Source organism: Aquarana catesbeiana, linkage group LG05 (genome assembly GCF_042186555.1).
Source record: "Aquarana catesbeiana isolate 2022-GZ linkage group LG05, ASM4218655v1, whole genome shotgun sequence".
Lineage (NCBI taxonomy): Eukaryota > Metazoa > Chordata > Amphibia > Anura > Ranidae > Aquarana > Aquarana catesbeiana.
Genome location: NC_133328.1, coordinates 186,040,864 through 186,057,123, shown reverse-complemented (window position 1 = coordinate 186,057,123; position 16,260 = coordinate 186,040,864). Strand labels below are relative to the sequence as shown.

At 42.1% G+C, this 16,260-nt stretch overlaps 1 protein-coding gene across 2 annotated transcripts in view; it reads right to left on the bottom strand.

Annotated features, from left to right (window-relative positions):
- Window positions 1-339: 339 nt before the first annotated feature.
- The window catches only part of LARS2 (leucyl-tRNA synthetase 2, mitochondrial), a 349,131-nt gene continuing 333,210 nt past the window's right edge, over window positions 340-16,260 (bottom strand). For both annotated transcript variants that reach the window (XM_073630436.1, XM_073630437.1), the window contains 3 exons: window positions 6,967-7,078; window positions 6,612-6,739; window positions 340-541 (listed from right to left, as the gene is read on the bottom strand). In XM_073630436.1, the coding sequence (XP_073486537.1) occupies window positions 362-541; window positions 6,612-6,739; window positions 6,967-7,078 (420 nt within the window). In that variant the 3' untranslated portion in view covers window positions 340-361. The remainder of the gene's footprint in view (window positions 542-6,611; window positions 6,740-6,966; window positions 7,079-16,260) is intronic.

The window sequence follows — 16,260 nt, the reverse complement described above, 5'->3', positions numbered from 1 at the left end:
CTTGTCTCTCATGAGCAGCCTAACCTGAGTCAGTGGGCTCTTCAAATCTGTTTGCCCTCTCACTACTTTATAAAAACGTATATCAAAGTCCCAGCACCTCTTGGATGCCTTTTTTTCCATTGGAGTCATAGAGAAGAGGTCTGCCATGTTTCAGCTGCTAAAAGAGGTCACAGCTAGGCATTTGCATACAGCTGTATTGCTTGTTTCAATCCGTCTGGTACATGAAGTATTCATTTGTCCCGGCTGTATCATAGGAATATTATTTGTGGCTGTGGCATTGACTTTTACCTCTTGACTGTATATACAGCTGAGATGGATGGATGTCCATTATTATAGCGATTTATTTTTTTTTTAATGAAATTTACTCTTGCACAAGGAAGTTAATAAGAGCTGTCCTTGGGGATAGGATGGTCCTCTTAATTGTGCGTCCCTGTAGATGTGTCACGCCTAGATGACTCTGCATCACCAGGTCTTGGATCTTCTCACAGTCCCGGGAAACATCAAAGGGTACACTGACCGAGCCACAGGCTTTGTTATTAATCTATAAAAGAAACCATAGAAAAAGTTTGATGAAGCTCTTTCCTTTTAGGAAGAGTTACTTTTTAAAGTTGTAAAATGTGTGTACATTACTTCTGCACATATTTTGTGTTAATATTGTGCAATTTATGATGTGACTTCCACATTTTTAAATGCTAGCACTTCTGTTTTATTGTATTATTTGTTAGGATTAACACATTATCCACTGGGTATGCTTTGTATTTGACGCCTCCCTCTCCTTTAACCTCACAAAATAACCAGTTATGGACTCTGAATGTACCAGGTACACACTAAGACCTGCTTCAGCTTGTATAAGAGCGGTGTGAACAGCAAGCTTTTACAAAGCGTTTGCAGAGCTTTCAGCAAGGTTTGCTGAAGCTTTTGTGGCTCGTTTACACTTGTTATTGGGAGGTGTTAAACCCCACTGTTGAGCCGCAATTTTACAACCCTCAACCACTCTCCCCTGTTGTTGCACTGCCACCGTGCACATTGTGCGTGGTTGTCTGGTATTGGGGGTGGGGGGGGGGGGGGGGGGTGTTGTATATTGCTCTTCGAAGAGCAATCTGAATCTGATCGCTCTTCAAACAGCAATGCGGGTGTAAATGAGCCCTAAAAGTAACATTCAGTTCCAGTTTGTAGAACATCAATATTAATGGGAGTGCTGATTGTCGCTTTAAATAAGCTGTTAGCAGGCTTTAGCAGTGCACTACTTTGAAAGCCTGATAGCAGCTTGTTTAGCTTGTGACACTCAGCACCTTTCCAAACAGGGGTTGGACGGTGCTTTAATGAGAAGGAACTGCTTATAAAAAGCTGCTCCAAGGTTGCCGAAAGCTTGCTGAAAGTTTTATAAAAGCTTGCTGTTTATACTGCTCTTATATATGCTAAGACATGATATCAAAGAACCCTGGATATATCTGGTACACCCTGGTCTCCCTCATCTGTGATGTTCTGGGGATGTCTGAAATTACCACAATTGGCTGTCATTTTGACAACTAGGTCCTGGGCTCTGTTATATAATCATTGACAAAGCATTTTTATGCCGCGTACACACGGTCGGATTTTCCGATGGGAGATGTTCGATGGGAGCCCATTGTCGGAAATTCCGACCATGTGTAGGCTTCATCGGAAATTTTCCGTCGGAATTTCCGCCAAACAAAATTTGAGATCTGGATCTCGAATTTTCCGACAACAGATCACATGTACACAATTCTGACGCACAAAATTCCACACATGCTCAGAATCAAGCAGAAGAGCCGCACTGGCTATTGAACTTCATTCTTCTCGGCTCGTCGTACGTCACCGTGTTCTTGGTGTTCGAAATTTCCGACAACATTTGTGTGACCGTGTGTATGCAAGACAAGTTTGAGCCAACATCCATCGGAAAAAAAAAACATGGATTTTGTTGTCGGAATGTACAATTGTGTGTACGCGGCATAACACTTGCAGATTTCATTTATTAATACACTATAACAACATTCTTGTTAGGATGTATTTTAGACTAGTTGAATCATGTGCAAACTAAAGGATATATATATATTTTTTTATACAATTCAAAGATAGGAAATATAATAAAATTAAACAAACAATACTTTTTTCCTACTTTGATTTTAAAATGATAGAACGTATACATTTTATTCTACAGTATGCTTTTAAAATGGCACTGATATATACATTTATACGCACATAGATTATATATATTTATTTATAGTGACAATTGTCTAAAACAGGATTTCCCTAACACTGAAGCTATTTCGTGTCCTTTCCATGGGTAAGGAAATGAAGGGAAATCCCCCCAAAGGGACATGAAAGAGTTATAACCATTCCCTTCTCTATCAAAAAAAGCTGAACTGCACTCAACCTTGTGAGTTCATGTCCCCCCTGCACAGCAAGGGTTATAAATGCTCATTTAACCACTTGACCTCTGGAAGATTTACTCCCTTCATGACCAGGCCATTTTTTGCGATACGGCACCAAATTACTTTAACTAAAACATTGCGCGGTTGTGTGACGCTGTACCCAAATAAAATTGATGTCATTTTTTTCCCCACAAATAGAGCTTTCTTTTGGTAGTATTTGATGACCTCTGCGTTTTTTATTTTTTGCGCTATAAACAAAAAAATATCGACAATTTTGAAAAAAAGATATATTTACTTTCTGCAATAAAATATACCCAATAAAAAAATAGAAAAAAAAATTTAATTTCTTCATAAATTTAGGCTAATATGCATTTTGCAACATATTTTTGGTAAAAAAAAAAAAAATCCCAATAAGCGTATGATTGATTAGTTTGTGCAAAACTTATAGCTTCTACAAACTATGGTGTATATATACTGGAATTTTTATTTTTATACTAGTAATGGCGGTGATCAGCAACTTATAGCGGGACTGCAATATTGCAGGGGGACAGTCAGACACTAACTGACACTTTGTGGGAACCAGTGAAACTAATACAGTGATCAGTGCTTAAAATATGCACTGGCTGGGAAGGGGTTAAACATCAGGGGTGAACAAAGGCTTAACTGTGTGCTTTGCCTGTGTTTTACTGTACTATATGTACTGCTTTTACTCAAGGAAGTGATGGATTTTATTCCCTGCTTTGTAGGGACACAAAATCAATCCCTTACCCTCTGTCAGAACAGGGATCTGCCTTATTTACATAGGCAGAGCTCCATTCTGTGTCTCTGCCTGACGATTGGCAGGCGCCAGCAGACATCCAGTGCCCAGCACCCGCAGACTGGCTCTGGTGTGAGTAATCACACGAGAAGCAGCACGCCCCTAGGCGAAAGTGCAGAATCGCGTGTATATACAGTTGTGCTCATAAGTTTACATACCCTGGCAGAATTTATGATTTGAATATGAATAACACGAAAACTTTTCTTTAACTTATGGTTAGTGTTTGGCTGAAGCCATTTATTATCAATCAACTGTACTCTTTTTAAATCATAATCACAACAGAAACTACCCAAATGACCCTGATCAAATGTTTACATACCCCGGTGATTTTTGCCTGATAACATGCACACAAGTTGACACAAAGTGGTATGAATGGCTATTAAAGGTAAAGTACCCATTCTCACCTGTGACCTGTTTGCTTGTAATTAGTGTGTGTGTATAAAAGGTCAAGGAGTTTCTGGACTCCTAACAGACCCTTGCACCTTTCATCCAGTACTGCACTGACATTTTGGATTCTGAGTGGAAAGCAAAAGAATTGTCAAAGGATCTGCGGGAAAAGGTAGTTGAACTGTATAAACAGGAAAGGGATATAAAAAGATATCCAAGGAATTGAGATTGCCAATCAGCAGTGTTCAAACTCTAATCAAGAAGTGGGAAATGAGGGGTTCTGTTGAAACCAAATCACGGTCAGGTAGACCAACTAAAATTTCAGCCACAAACTGCCCGGAAAATTGTTCAGGATGCAAAGAAAAACCTACAAATAACTTCAGGTGAAATACAACAGAAAGATGGGCTGCATGGTCGAGTCACCAGAAGAAAGCCATTACTACGCAAATGCCAAAGTATCCCACTTACAATACGCCAAACAGCACAGAGACAAGCCTTAAACCTTCTGGCACAAAGTCATTTGGAGTGATGAGACCAAAATTTACCTTTTGGTCACAACCATAAATGCAACTTTTGGAGAGGAGTCAACAAGGCCTATGATAAAAGGTACACCATTCCTACTGTGAACGGAGGTGGATCGCTGATGTTTTGGGGATGTGTGAACTACAAAGGCACAGAAAATCTGGTCAAAATTGATGGCAAGATGAATGCAGTAGGTTATCAAAAATTACTGGAGGAACATTTGCATTCATCAGCCAGAAAGCTGCACATGGGACGTACTTGGACATTCCAACATGACAATGATTCAAAACACAAAAACAAGTCGACCCGTCATTGGCTACAGCAGAATAAAGTGAAGGTTCTGGAGTGGCCATCTCAGTCTGCTGACCTCAACATCATTGAGCCACTCTGGGGAGATCTCAAACGTGCAGTTCATGCAAGACAGCGCAAGAATTTACAGGAACTGAGAAGCTTTACCATCTCAGAAGATAAAGAGCCTCATCCACAAATACCACAAAAAATTTCAAGCTGTCATTGATGTTAAAGGGGGCAATACACGGTATTAAAAACTGGGGTATGTAATCTTTTGATCAGGGTCATTTGGGTAGTTTCTGTTGTGATTTTGATTTAACCTGTTCCCATCCACGCTACAGCCGAATGACAGCTACAGCGCGGACCTACATTGCCGAGAGCCCGTCAATAGACATCCTCCCCTTTGCACGCTCCCTGCGCACCCCCCTGCAGGGAGCGTACGGCGCGCGCTGTGATCACGGAGTCAATGAGACTCGGGTGATCACAGATCGGAGTAAGGGGCCGATCCCAGCCCCTTACCATGTGAACAGCTGATCATGTGATGTAAACAGAATCGCCGATCACCAGCTTCTGTGTAAGGGACATCGGTCCCGAAGAGGAAGAGGCACTGCCGCCTCATCTGTGTCAACCAGTAGCGCCTGCCAGTGCCACTGGCCAGTGCATATCAGTGCCCACCAGTGTATATCAGTGCCAACTATCAATGCCCAGGAGGGCCACCTATCAATGCTCACCATTGGTGCCAATGAATGCCTCATAAGTGCCACCTAGCAGTGCTGCCTATCAGTGTCACCTGCCAGTGCCCGTCACTGCGACCCATCAGTGGCCATCACTGCGACCCATCAGTGCGCATCACTGCCACCTATCAGTGCCAGCTATCAGTGCCCATCACTGCCACCTATCAGTACCCATCAGTGCCACCCATCAGTGCCACCTCTCAGTGCCCACCAGTGCCACCTCTCAGTACCCACCAGTGCCACCTCTCAGTGCCCACCAGTGCCGCCTTATCAGTGCCCATCAATGCAGCCTATCGGTGCCCATCAGTGCAGCCTCATCACCGTACATTAATGAAGGAGAAAAATTACCTGTTTGCAAAATTTTATAACAAAATATATAACTGTTTTGTATTTTTTTTTCAAAATTTTCAGTCTTTTTAATTTTTTTTTTAACAAAAAATAAACCCAGAGGTGATCAAATGCCACCAAAAGAAAGCTCCATTTGTGGGAAAAAAATTATAAAAATTTCATTTGGGTACAGTGTAGCATGTCCCCGCAATTGTCATTCAAAGTGTGACAGCGCTGAAAGCTGAAAATTGGTCTGGGCAGGAGGGGGGTTTAGCTCAGGAAGGCTGCCCTGTAGCAGTAAATCTGCTATAGGGCAGTCTCTAACTGGTTAAAAATACTATAGGTAAGTATAGAGATCTTTTTTACACAAGGTAGGCAGGTTAGGAAGGAGGGGGGAACATTGTTAAGAATAGTTATAGTAAGGCTTTTCTTCCACTTTAACTCTGTCCTGCTGAAGGTTTTACAAGACACGAAGTGAGGGAAACTCACTAACAGCAACACTGACCAGTGTTACCCAATTCATTTTTGCCTGTGTCCCTCTATCTGGAGCACAGAATAGCAATAAAAATCTGACCGGACTTCTAATCCTTATTCACCAACTTCAAAACTAGAAAAAAATGTTTGGCTTGGCATACACTTTAAAATCAAACTCTTTATTTTGAAGTACCCATTCCTTTCAGCATGCTTGAAGGGGGGTGAGACAAGTATGTAGTGTGAACAGAACTCCAGCTGGAGTTTATCGCTCTGTAGCACCCCTGCCAATGAGTAAAACATGTAGGACAATATAGACTGACAACCGGAAATTAAACTGCATGTTTCTTTAGACCACAGGAAAAAAGGAAAATGTTGTTTTAGTAAGAATTATTATGTATGGATAACCCTTAAGCTGGGCATAGATGGTTCGAATCTTGGCCGGTTCAGTAGGAACTGGCTGAGATTCGAACCACGTATTGGCAGGCTCAATCAGCCTTACAGATTTCAAGAGAACACAATGGCTCCACAGTAGTGATTCCGTCAATGCTGATCGCAGTTGCAGTAAAGAAATTTGCTCCATCTATGGCTGGCCCTAATTATATGTTTACATGAGTAAAGCACAGCTTGGACAGGTGATAAGTCAGTGTATGATGTGATAAATCTTACCAGTACAGACACTTCCACAGTGTCAGGCTGACGTAAATATTCTGGGTCTATGATTGGCCAGGCCTGATGAAGGACATCCTTATTCCAGTTATACTGTGTGCACAGCTTATGCTCCACCTGTCCCACACCTGAAAAATGTTACATATTCTTATTTTTAAAGAAACATACAGAGTTTTAAGTTAAAGTCTCTTCACACCTATAGGTAAAGCTTGGGATATAGACTTAAAATATGTTCCAGCCATATTAGCAACACTGCATGGTGTATGCACTGTCCATCTTGGTAGTCAGTTGCGTTTCTACAAAGCCAGTATGTTTCACTGGCACTCTTTAAGGTATAAATGAGACTGTTAGTTACCTCTCCACAACTCTGATGCCAAATGTGGTACCATGGGTGACATCATGATGATGAGACTTGCTAAGGCGTCTTCAAACTCTCTGCTGTGTTGAACAACTCGCTGAGTTGAATGCTTAAAGAGACAAAAAAAATGTGGTCTGTTAAATAAATTGTGGTCACTTTTCAGTCTGCTAACAATGCACCTGGAGATATACTTGACTAGCTAACTCTATTAGCGATAAAAAAAAATATGACATTACAGCAGGTGTGGATGTTCTGATCAGGCACAAACATACAGCATACCTGCTCTTCAACTAAAGTCTCAACTGTTTGCCATTCAAGGATGGAACACATGTTCTTTAAAGTGCATTAAATCATACAATGCATAAAGCTCATACAAATATATTACTCAAGGGTATGTCTTTAAAAAAAGAATGAATAGAAGATCTTGTAATCAATTATAGACCCCTAAAAATAACACAAACCCTTTTGAACAGGGTGACTGTATGCGAAGCCTGGTTTGTTCATCAAACTCCCAATTTACATCTTTTGTCTCTGCAATGTATCCAAATGAGCACAAATTTCACACTCTAAAGAGGTTCATTCTAGTAGTAATATGAATCATCTGCTTATACGTTAAAGGTAACAACAAAGCTTTATTTGCATGTCACGGTGAATAATGCAGTGCAAATATATGTGTATCTAGTGTTCTTGTAACACACTCAGAAGTAGGTTTCCTTTACCCATGAGTAGTTTTCTGCTGCATGTAGAAGAATGCTGAAAGAGATAGCAAAACGCAGGATTTTTGTACTTAAATGAAATTGGTTTCTTGAAGTTTATTAAAGCATACAGTAGTAATTCAGGACAAATGAGTTACACTGCCACCTAAATGAGGAATTGGCCACTCCCCGTGCTGCTGATGTCATGTCTACTTAAAAGATCTTCCATAAGTTTCTTATACTACAGCAAGATCGATTAAGCGTCTTGTTTTATGGCCTTGATGGAAGCCCCTTATGAGCCCCTTTGGCTTTCGCCTCCCTCTATTAGCAGAATTGTTTATGGTGGTGGAAGCAGCGGTTGATATCCTTTTATATGTCACCATTGTTGGGCAGTGTTTTTTTCAGCTACAGACACCTCTGAAGAAGAGTCCTCATAACGCAGTTATCTTCATCTATAACACCTTGGGAGTGTTCCCCTATAATCGCTATTATTTTATTTAATTTCTAATATATATATATATATTTTATATATATATATATATATATATAGTGCTGTGAAAAAGTATTTGCCCCCTTCCTGATTTATTTATTTTTTTTGCATATTTGTCACACTTAAATGACTCAGATCATCAAACAAATGTTAATAACCCGAGTAAATACAAAAAGCAGTTTTTAAACAATGATTTCATTTATTAAGGGAAAAAAAAAGCTTTCCAAATCTTCCTGGCCCTATGTGAAAAAGTAATTGCCCCCCTAAACCTGACAACTGCTTATGCCACCCTTGGCAGCAACGACTGCAATCAAGCATTTGTGATAACTGGTAATGAGTCTTTCACATCGCTGTGGAGAAATTTTGTCCGACTCTCCTTTGCAGAATTGTTTTCATTTAGCCACATTGTAGGGTTTTCCAGCATGAATGATCTGTTTAACCACTTCAGCCCCAGGAGATTTGGCTGCTCAATGACTAGGCCATTTTTTGCGATATGGCACTGCGTCGCTTTGTGCGGCCGTGTGACATTCTACCCCAACAAAATTGACGTCCTTTTTTTCCCCACAAATAGAGCTTTCTTTTGGTGATATTTGATCATCTCTGCGGTTTTTATTTTTTGCGCTATAAACAAAAAAATACTGACAATTTTGAAAAAAAAAAACACAATATTTTGTACTTTTTGCTATAAATATCCCCAATTTTTTTTAAAAAGGCACATTTTTTCCTCAGTTTAGGCCGATATCTATTCTTCTACATATTTTTGGTAATAAAAATCCCAATAAGTGTATATTGATTGGTTTGTGCAAAGGTTATAGCGTCTACAAAATAGGAAAAAGATTTATAGCATTTTTATATTTTTTTTTTACTAGTAATGGCGGCGAACAGCGATTTTTATCAGGACTGCAACATTATGGCGGACAGATCAGACACTTTTGACACATTTTTGGGACCATTGGCATTTATACAGTGATCAGTGCTATAAAAATGCAGGTGCGCCCCCCTAGTGGTCAAAAGGCAAACCGACGTAGAGCTACGTTGGTTCGCCCAGGGGAGCCAACCTGCCGCAGTACAACTGCAGCGGCTGGTCGGGAAGGGGTTAAGGTCATGCCACAGCATCTCAATCGGATTTAAGTCCAGACTTTGACTAAGACACTCCAAAACCTTCATTTTTTTTTTTTCGAGCCATTCAGAGGTGGATTTGCTGGTGTGTTTTCGGATCACTGTCCTGCAGCATAACCCAAGTGTGCTTGAGCTTGAGGTCACGAACTGATGGTCGGACATTCTCCTTCAGGATTTTCTGGTAGAGTGCAGAATTCATGGTTCCCTCAATGACGGCAAGTGGTCCAGGTCCTAAAGCTGCAAAGCAACCCCAGACCATCACACTACCACCACCATGTGTGACTTTTGGTATGATATTCTTTTTATAAAATGCTGCGTTAGTTTTACATCAGATGTAACGGAACGCACACCTTCCAAAAAAGTTCAACTTTTGTCTCATCAGTCCACAGAATATTTGCCCAAAAGTCTTGGGGATAGTCAAGATTTTTTGGGCAAATGTGAGAGGAGCCTGTGTGTTCTTATGTCAGCAGTGGCTTTGGCCTTGGAACTCTCCCATGGATGCCATTTTGCCCAGTCTCTTTCTTATTGTTAAATCATGAATACTGACCTTACCTGAGGCAAGTGAGACCTGCAGTTCTATAGATGTTCTGGGTTCTTTTATGACTTCCTGGATGATTCGTTGTTGTGCTCTTGGAGTAATTTTGGTTGGCTGGCCACTCCTGGGAAGGTTCACCACTGTTCCAAGTTTTCTCCATTTATGGATAATGGCTCTCACTGTGGTTGGCTGGAGTCCCAAAGCCTTAGAAATGGCTTTGTAACCATTTCCAGACTGATACATGTCAACTACTTTGTTTCTCAACTTTTCTTGAATTTCTTTAGATTGCGGCATGATGTGTTGCTTTTTTAGATCTTTTACCGTGCTTCACTTTGTTAGACAGCTTCTATTTAAGTGATTTCTTGATTCTACAGGTCTGGCAGTAATTAGGCCTGGGTGTGGCAAGTGAAATTTTACTCAGCTTTCCCAAAAATTTGATTAATTACAGTTCATTCATGATTTAGCAAGGGGGGGGGGGGGGGGGGTGTGGTGTGAGCCAATTACTTTTTCACATATGGCCAGGCAGGTTTGGTTTGGACAGCTTTTTTCCCTTAATAAATGCAATTATCATTTAAAAACTGCATTTTGTATTTACTTGGGTTATCTATGTGTAATATTACAATTTGATTGATGATCTTAATCATTTAAGTGTGACAAATATGCAGGCGGTCCTCCACCATCCATTTTGAGGATGCCCCACAGATGCTGAATAGGGTTTAGGTCTTGAGACAAATTTTATCATGTTGGAATACTGCCCTGCGGCCCAGTCTCCCAAGGGAGGGGATCATCCTCTGCTTCAGTATGTCACAGTACATATTGGCATTCATGGTTCTCTCAATGAACTGTAGCTCCCCAGTGTCGGCAGCACTCATGCAGTCCCAGACCATGACACTCCCACCACCATGCTTGACTGTAGGCGAGACACACTTGTCTTTGTACTCCTCACCTGGTTTCCGCCACACACGCTTGACACCATCTGAACCAAATAAGTTTATCGTGGTCTCATCAGACCACAGGACATGGTTTCAGTAATCCATGTCCTTAATCTGCTTGTTTTCAGCAAACTGTTTGCAGGCTTTCTTGTGCATCAACTTTAGAAGAGGCTTCCTTCTGGGATGACAGACATGCAGACCAATTTGATGCAGTGTGCAGCGTATGGTCTGAGCACTGAAAGGCTGACCCCTTCAACCTCTGCAGCAATACTGGCAGCACTCATACGTCTATTTCCCAAAGACAACCTCTGGATATGATGCTGAGCACATGCACTCAACTTGTTTGGTCGACCATGGTGAGGCCTATTCTGAGTGGAACCTGTCCTGTTAAACCGCTGTATGGTCTTGGCCACCGTGCTGCAGCTCAGTTTCAGGGTCGTGGCAATCTCCTTATAGCCTAGGCCATCTTTATGTAGAGCAACAATTCTTTTTTTCAGATCCTCAGAGAGTTCTTTGCCATTAGGTGCCATGTTGAACTTCTAGTGACCAGTATGAGAGAGTGAGAGCGATAACACCAAATTTAACACACCTGCTCCCCATTCACACCTGAGACCTTGTAACGCTTACAAGTCACATGACATCGGGGAGGGAAAATGGCTAACTGGGCCCAATTTGGACATTTTCACTTAGGGCTGTACTCACTTTTGTTGCCAGTGGTTTAGACATTAATGACTGTGTGTTGAGCTATTTTGCGGGGACAGCAAATTTACAATGTTATACAAGCTGTACACTCACTACTTTACATTGTAGTAAAGTGTAATTTCTTTAGTGTTGTCACATGAAAAGATATAATAAAATATTTACAAAAATGTGAGGGGTGTACTCACTTTTCACTTTTGTGAGATACTGTGTATATATATATATATATATATATATATATATATATATATATATATATATATATATAAAATCAATCGCTGTGAACAATATGTATTCTAGGATGCTTTTTAAATTTTTGTACCAATAAATGACCAAATCATTTTATTGTTAAAGTGGTTGTAAACCCTTTATAACAATTTCAAACAAAAAAATGCAAGATAAAGGCATAATGAGCTAGTATGGATAGCATACTAGCTCATTATGAATTACTTACCTGAGATCAAAGCCCCTGCAGCAGTCCTTGTTCACCGCTCCGGAGGCCGACATCTCCCCAGGGGGGTTACTTCGAGGTATTGTGGCTCCGGCGCTGTGACTGGCCGGAGCCACAATGACGTCACTCCCGCGCATGCGCGCGGGAGCTGCCGGTTACGGTACAGTACAACTGAAGCAACGGCATGTATGTGCAGGTTTAGGAGATTTCCAGTGTAGCTACAGGTAAGCCTAATTATAGGCTTGCCTGTAGTTTTTTTTTTTTTTAAATCTTTTTATTGAGTATAAGACATACAAACAGAAAACAACAGTAAACCCGCTACAGCATTGGGACTAGACCCACGCAGGGGCCAGTGCCAGCCGGCAACTGGGCTGTTTCCATCATTAGTGACATACAGCTGTAGCACGTCTATAAGAAAAGAACAACAAACAACCTAGTGCTGTATTGGCTCCTGCTCAATTGAAATATCTAAGGATCAGATCATTCATTCGAGACCCAAGGGACAATAATAGATATCAAATAAACCCATATCAGAGATTACAATACAAAAGTGTCACCCAAAGTATGAAAATCACATCCACCCGTAGAGTGGTATTATGTACATGCTCAATCAGTCTGCGGTTGCCGTGGAGGCCTCCGCCAGCCATTTGGCCCACACTCTACGGTATTTTTTGGGGCATCCTCTATTTTGGTAGGTTTCCTTATAAAGTGGTAGTACTTTATCGACATGTGTTTTCCATAGCAATATTGACGGCGGGGCACATTTTTTCCAGCAGAGAGTGATAATTTTTCTGGCATAGAAAATCAGGAGTCCTATCAGAGTCCTCTCCGCTATCCTGGGGGCTAATGCTTCTACTAAGCCTAGAAGGCATATCTGCGGGGTTGGGGCTATATCTATTCCCACCCCTTCTTTTATTACAGATATTACTTGTGACCAGTAGTTTTGAATTGCTGGGCAGGACCAGAAGATGTGTATAAAGTCGCCCGGATCCCCAGTACACCTCCAACACTCCGAGGACAGGGAGATTCTCATTTTATGCATTCTATACGGGGTAATATATGCCCGGTGTAGTATTTTGTATTGTATGAGGTGGTCACGAAGTGAGACCAGGATTTTGAAGGGGAAGTCCCACATGTCCTCCCAATCCTCAGAGTCCAGTCCCGGGATGTCTTGTGTCCATCGCTGACGGAGCTTTGACAGATCTGGATAGGAAACTCTAAGGAGATATGCATAGAGGACCGAAGTCGGTTTCCTGGTGCATTCATATCTTGTGACCCTCTCCAGATCGGATTGCACTATTTGCGTGTCATTGGGTAATATTTGGGCTTTAAACGCATGAGACAGTTGCACATAGCAAAATAAATGCGAGGGGGGAACATTATTGTGGCACACTAGATGATTGAAGGGGTGTGTTGCCGTGCCGGTGGTGAGGTCAGATATCAGTTTAATGCCACATTTTTGGGGTCTGGTAGTGAGTAAAGATGGGGTAAGGTCGGGTTGTTTCATAGGGGGGCGTGTGGGGATACTGCATTCCGTGGGAACTTCTCAAGTCCCAGTCCTGCCTTCCAGGCCCTTAGAGTCGTGTGCATGGAGGTGGTCAAGTCATATGGAGCCTTGGGACCTCGAAGGGGTAAATGTGTTAGGGCCTCCACAGAACGAACCACCGCAGCCTCCAGAACTGCCGCGGGGTTGGACGCGTCCGGCACTAGCCACCAAACTGCTGTGACCAGCTGAGCTGCCAGAAAATATTTCTGGCAGTCTGGAAACGCCAACCCCCCCTGCGACACTGGACACATCAGTGTGGACAGTTTAAATCTAGGGGGGTTTGAGCCCCAGAGGAAGGAGGAGAACATTCGGTTCAATTTCGTAAAAAATGAGCAAGGTATCCATTGTGGGTAATTACAGAATAGGTATGTAAATTTAGGTATGATTTTCATTTTAATTAAGTTAATGCGGCCTAATAAGGATAGAGGAAGGTTCTCCCAGGCTTTTAGTTTGGCTTTGACTCCTTGGACCACCGGGTCTAGGTTAAGGGGGATAAAGCTGGATGCGTCTCTCGAGACGCGCACCCCCAAGTACACCATTTCGTCTACCCATTGCAGTTGGAGATCTGGCGGGGCTAGTCTTTTTGCCTCAGGGTTAATAGCTAGTAACTGGGATTTTGTCCAGTTCACCCGTAATCCTGTTATTTTGGAGAATTCCGTCAATACTTGCAGCGCCCCTCTAAGGGAGGAGTCCGCGTCGTTCAGAAAGAGTAGGAGGTCATCCGCGTACAGAGTTACCCTCTCCTCCAGCCACGCTATTTTTAGTCCTTTTATGTGGGGCGAGACCCGCAGTGCCTCCGCCTCTGGTTCCATAGCTATTGGGAACAGTGCTGGAGAGAGAGGGCAGCCCTGCCTGGTACCCCTGGACAGTGGGAAGGGGGGAGAGACGTCACCTCCCAGTCTGATGGTCGCCCTCGGGGATTTGTATATAGTTTGCAGCCACCCAATAAAAACCAACGGAAATCCCATCCTCCGCAGAGTTTCCTAGAGAAATGGCCATTCGATCGAATCGAATGCCTTTTCGATATCGAAGGAGGCAACCGTTATAGGGCCCACATTATCATGTATGGCATGCAAGTTGGTGAATAGTCTGCGGAGGTTAATATCTGTTAATTTATTGGCCATGAATCCAGTCTGGTCTGTGTCTATAATGGAGGGCAGAAGTGGGTTGAGTCTAACAGTAATTAATTTAGATAAGATTTTGAAGTCAATGTTGAGAAGTGCTATGGGCCTGTATTGCCTGTAGTTTAAAGTGGTTGTAAAGGGTTTACAACCACTTTAACACTCTTTAGTTTGTGCCTTTATAGTCCCATTCCCAAGAGAGGTATCTGTTCTATGTTTGTAGTTTATTAAGGGATACAGGGTCAATAGTAATTCAAGACAAATGAGTTACACTGCCACCTAAATGAGGAATTGGCCACTCCCAACATTCTTTCTGTCTTACAGTAAATGCAATACGAGAAATAGATGACAAACACAGAGTGGTGGGACCTGTGTCCCTCAACAAACTGCAAGTTTAAAAATCCGTTTTTGTTCATTAAGGGACACAGGATCATTAGTATTTGAAAGACACCTGGGACACCCAAAAGCAGGCCAACTGAGGGGGGGGGGCGATATGGCAACGAGACCCTAATAAGCCCACATAACAAAACTAGTAAAACTGCCTGAAGCACATTAAACCCAAAGCCTGAATAGCCACCTGGAGAACGTGAACAAAAGACTAGGTGACTGCCTTTCATACCTGGGAAACAAATGCCTGATGCAGAAAAAGCCCAAGAGCTTGGATGATGGCCTGCCTGAGCCACTTGGAGATGGTGGAGTGCAAAGCTAGTTCTCCATTATGAGGACCATCAGGAATGATTAAAAAAAAATGTCTGAGAAATTATTTTACACAGTATGAACTATATCCAGACAATGAAGAGAACCCCTTTCTAGTTTACTGGAATCGCACAGAGAGAGAAGAAAAATGTCCTGAGGTGAAAAGCTGAAACCATCTTAGGCAGGAAGGGGGCCCTAAGCTGCAACACCACCTTATCCTTGTGTAAGAAACAAAAAGTTTTTTTTACAGGACAAGGCTCCCAACTCAGATACATGTCTCGCAGAGGTGATGGCAACAAGAACAGCCCTGTGTGTGAGAGTATAAAGGGCATTAGCCCTGATAGGTTCAAAGGGTGATCTATGAAGAGCTGACCAGATTAAAATCTCACACAGTCACAGGTAGTTGTACAAGAGGAGCTATATGAGAGATATCTTGTACAAAGGCTTGAAAGGCTAATGGCCTTTGGACCAAGATTGCAAGTGCAGATCCAGGCCTAATTGTAGAAAGGTCAGAATACACCACACAAATGTAAATCCACGTGCAATGGTAAACCTTGGGGGAGGTAGACTTCCTAGCTTTGAAGAGCGTGAAAATCACCAATTCAGAGCATCCTCTGTCTCTCAAGACCTGGGCTTAAACAGCCATGTTGGTAATGTCAGCAACTGTAAAGTAGGATGGTAAAACGGTTCTTGCAGCAGGAGATCTGGATGATCTACAGTTGCAATAAAAAGTATGTGAACCAATTTGTGCAGAAATCCATATCATTCCAAAAGGGTTCACATACTTTTTATTGCAACTGTAGATAAGTGGACGTGTCTGCCAATAGTTTTATCAGGTCTAAGTACCTCATCAACCTGGGCCAGTCAAGAACTATGGGGATCACCAGAATGCCCTCCATCTTGATAATGCAGAGTAGATGAGAAATTTGTTTTAGAGCAGGAAAGGCATAGATCAGACTGTACTGATCCCATAAAGCCACCAGAGCATCCACTGCAGTTGTCAAAAG